Source organism: Charadrius vociferus, unplaced genomic scaffold (assembly GCF_000708025.1).
Source record: "Charadrius vociferus isolate BGI_N301 unplaced genomic scaffold, ASM70802v2 scaffold961, whole genome shotgun sequence".
Lineage (NCBI taxonomy): Eukaryota > Metazoa > Chordata > Aves > Charadriiformes > Charadriidae > Charadrius > Charadrius vociferus.
In genome coordinates this window covers 62,131-66,065 of record NW_009646969.1, presented here as the reverse complement: position 1 = coordinate 66,065, position 3,935 = coordinate 62,131, and the positions used below count along the sequence as shown (strand labels likewise).

The 3,935-nt window shown below is 35.4% G+C and overlaps 1 protein-coding gene across 1 annotated transcript in view; it reads right to left on the bottom strand.

Moving 5' to 3' along the window:
* Positions 1 to 988: 988 nt before the first annotated feature.
* The window catches only part of LOC104295611 (ras GTPase-activating protein 1), a gene marked incomplete at its 5' end in the record, with an annotated part of 54,346 nt that continues 51,399 nt past the window's right edge, over positions 989 to 3,935 (bottom strand). The window contains 2 exons of the mRNA XM_009895381.1: positions 989 to 1,072; positions 3,257 to 3,391. Coding sequence (XP_009893683.1) covers positions 989 to 1,072; positions 3,257 to 3,391 — 219 coding nt within the window. The remainder of the gene's footprint in view (positions 1,073 to 3,256; positions 3,392 to 3,935) is intronic.

Genomic DNA, 3,935 nt, shown 5'->3' with positions numbered 1-3,935 from the left:
AGATAAATAGCCAACCATATCTGTTATCCAAATTTCATTTTTACAATGTTCTATTACTTGCACCCAAAGTTAGCCAGTTTCCATAAAGAGCCTATCAGCACCTTGATTATTTTAAAAACTTACTTTTCAGGTTTAAAAATAAGATTCATGGTAGCCTTACATTACACACAAGACCAACCAATACATATTTTATAAAATGGTTTAATGGATGCATGCATGTCTGATACAGTGATAATAAATTTACTGAATTCTAATTATTCACTGTTGTAAACATTTTACAAAAGCATTGTGATTTACCTGGATGGATACACAGTCCTTGATGGAAGAATTATTTAGATTGATGGAAGAATTATTTAGACTGAATCAGTGACACATTAAAGAATAAAGCTGACAAGATTCCTTCTGCATATTCTTTTGACATGATTCCAGCAAGAGAAACAGCATGGTATAAAATGTATACAGGAAAGATTGTTCTTACCAGAACTATCAAACTCTGGAACTTGTAAATACAAGCTCAAGTGGTTAAAACAGTCAAAGTCATAATAATTGTAACCAGTCAGAAATTATAGTAAGAAATGTTATCCAGTTACATGTAGCTGTCAAAACAATGCATTTCTTTCATTGTCAGTTGATAATTCTTTTCCAACAAGACAGAAAAACTTTGGCAATTGCAGGCGTTGAAAATAATTTTCAAAGTTCAAGACAGTCACAGCATTTTCTTTGCAGGAGGTAAACTGTACACCAAGGCTTAGAGGCTGTAAAAATTGGTTCCAAGTGGAAAAAAAGTGCAAATATCCTGCACAGATAGTTAAAAAAGCTGCTGGTACAATCATTCACTAAAGGAATTTTAGTTTTCTTTTTGCATAGTTCACACATCACTGGGAATGTGACAGGGTGTGCTATTTTTGGCAAGAGCAAAAAAGGTGATACTTGTGTGAGTTGCCATGTTAGACATGCTGGATCCATGAGGAATTCAGGTAGAGGGTTGCTACCTGATGTTATTAGACACTGAATACTGATTTTGTTTTTGTTGAAGCAGTTCTGTAATAGCCAACAGCTTCTTAAGAACATGCTGTAGAAAAAAAAAAAACAAAAGCAAAAAAAAACCCAGTACAACCCTACATTAGCAACTAGAAAAAAAACAAAACCTATCTTGCTTGAGAAGCATCTTCAACATTAACCTACCAGACTCAGAATTCGTTAGTTTAAAATATATTTCACACACTCCCCACCCCCCACCCCCCCAAGCTCCAGTTCCCTAGTCACTAAGACATTACTTCAAAAGACAACTGTAAAGCAGCAATATGAAATTTATCTGCACCCATGGAGACCCATTAAGTCTTGCCAACTTAACCCGATAGATTCAAAATGAAAGAGAATTCTCCCATCTGTTAAAAGCAATCTGTAAACCAAAAATCCATTCTTGGGTATTTTCCCCATGTGAAAGTGTAGAAATGGGCCAAGAAAATGAAAAAAACCAAAAGTCCAGTAACAAAAAAAAGGTGATAATACAATTCACTTCTGTACAGGCAGAACTACCCTCTTTTAACTTTCTGAAAACTTGGTCCTTACACTAAACCAAATGCAACTGAACATACACATAAAACAGGCTGAGAAACCATATTGCTAATGCACTGTCAGGAGTTCAATCATTTTTTCATTATAGTAGAACTATGTTCAACTACAACAGGGTGATCCTGAACTGTAAGGGCACTTACAGGAGGAAAAAGGGAAAAAATTCAAGATTTTTCTTTACAGAAACCCATGAGGAGAAATTACTCCTCTGAAGCAGAAATATAAGTGTATTGAGGAAACAGTATCACATCTGTAGCCATTAAGTACTTCAGTTACAGGCCTTGTGAAATAAATGATATCCCTTATATGTAAGCAATACATATTTAGTACTGAAAACTTCTACTATCCTGTCTTGGCAGTCTAGCTATCATTTTTGCTCTGTCAAGACTAGCAGTAGCGGTAAGTGAATCATGAACTTGAACACAATTGATTTTTTTTCCTTGTATGCCACCGAAGAGGTAAATTGTAGTAGTTATTAAACTGGATTAGTTTTGAATTGCTATAATGAAGCATTATCTCATTTTTAATTCCTTGAGCTTTCTTCTGCCAAAGATGATTAAATACAAATATATTTTCACCTTTTGCAAAATCACCATAAGAGCACCCAGTAATCCCCTTATTTAAAAAACATTACTGCCGAAAAATGCATTATTTGAGTAACATCTCCTGCCAGGACAAAGAAATATAGATTTATCATCTACCTGGGTTTAAATTAAGGCCTTCAAAGAGTCAGGTTACAGGAATACCAGTCTTTAAACCATGAGAATAATAAGAAATCTGATTAGAAGAAGTTATTTTGAAACAATTAAATTAAAAACTATTTTAAAAACTACGTCTTCCAAAATGAGTTATTAAATAGTTTAAGCTGATACTGATTAAATTTAAGAAGACCATCTCTAAACAAAAAGGCTTTCTATAATACAACTGCCCCTATCCCCAAATTATTATCATTAAAAAGGGTAGACTATTTAAATTATCTCCTGCACAGCACAGTCAAGCATACCAAAACATATTATTGTGCAATAAGTAGAATTGCCGACTTGAAGTTCATCATAATTAGTAGACCATAGGCAAGTATATTACTTTTGTAGTATTTTGAGACAATGCATGAAGTCATGTGATTTTTTTTCCTCTTAAAAAATAAGTTTTCATAAAATCTGTATAGAAGTTTAATAGTTGGAACAGAACACTCATTTATAGTGTTTGCTAGAGAACTTTGCCATGTTTGTTTACAAATGTGATAAATCAGGAAGCAGAAATGAAGTAGTGATAGAAAGCTAAGGAAAGTAAATTTAGTTATTTAGTTCTCAATTAGAACTAGATCCTAAAACTAGAGCCTGTCAGGAGACAGTAATTTCTTGAGTTTAGGCTTCCTCTAGAAACTAAAAACTTCACCTGGAGACTAAACAAAAAAAAGAAAAAAATCCCAAAAGCAAAAAAACAAAACAAAATACCAAATCCCAACTCACTGCTTTAAAACATCTTTGGGTTTGTTGTATAAATACTTAGTTAATAGTTTTGAACTTCTTTACCTTTACAACTAGCAACCGCCTGGTGAAATTTACATATTATTTATCACTCATACTGCTGGACAGAAAAATTAGAAAAGAATCATGATATTAAGCAATAACTCAAGACATGCTGTCTGTACCTGTGATTTTTGTTAACCATTGTAGTTTACCTGCATTATGCCTCGCTCATTACTGAGTGTCCGAAGTTCATCTGAATGTACCACACACATTTCATGCAAGGCTGCCAGATAACGGGATAAGTCAGTTCTAGAGTGCTCTGTAGTGTCTGGAAGCTCCGGAACATTCTTTAACAAAAATTATGAGAGCAAACTTAGAATGGCAAGTAGCCAGTCATATAAGAAATTAAATTACAGTTCTACAGCCCCACCAACAGCTGTTTTGATATTACAAGCAAGTACTGCAATATTTTTCTTCAGGATGTAGAATCTGATGAAATATTCTATAAAGAGCTGGGAGAAGTCTCGCGATCATCTGCCCTTGTTCTCGTGGGGGACTTCAACTTCCCAGATGTCTGCTGGAAATATTACGCAGCAGAGAGGCAACAGTCCCAGAGGTTCCTGGAGTGTGTGGAAGACAACTTCCTTACACAGCTGGTGAACAAACCAACTAGGGGAAGTGCCCTACTGGACCTACTTACTGTTTGTTAACAGAGAAGGTCTTCTGGGGGATGTAAAGGTTGGAGGTCGTCTTGGGCTCAGTGATCATGAAATGGTGGAATTTTCAATTCTTGGTGAAGCAAGGCGGGGAGCCAGCAGAACTGCCACCTTGGACTTCCGAAGGGCAGACTTTAGCCTGTTCAGGAGCATGGTTGAGAGTGTCCCTTGGGAG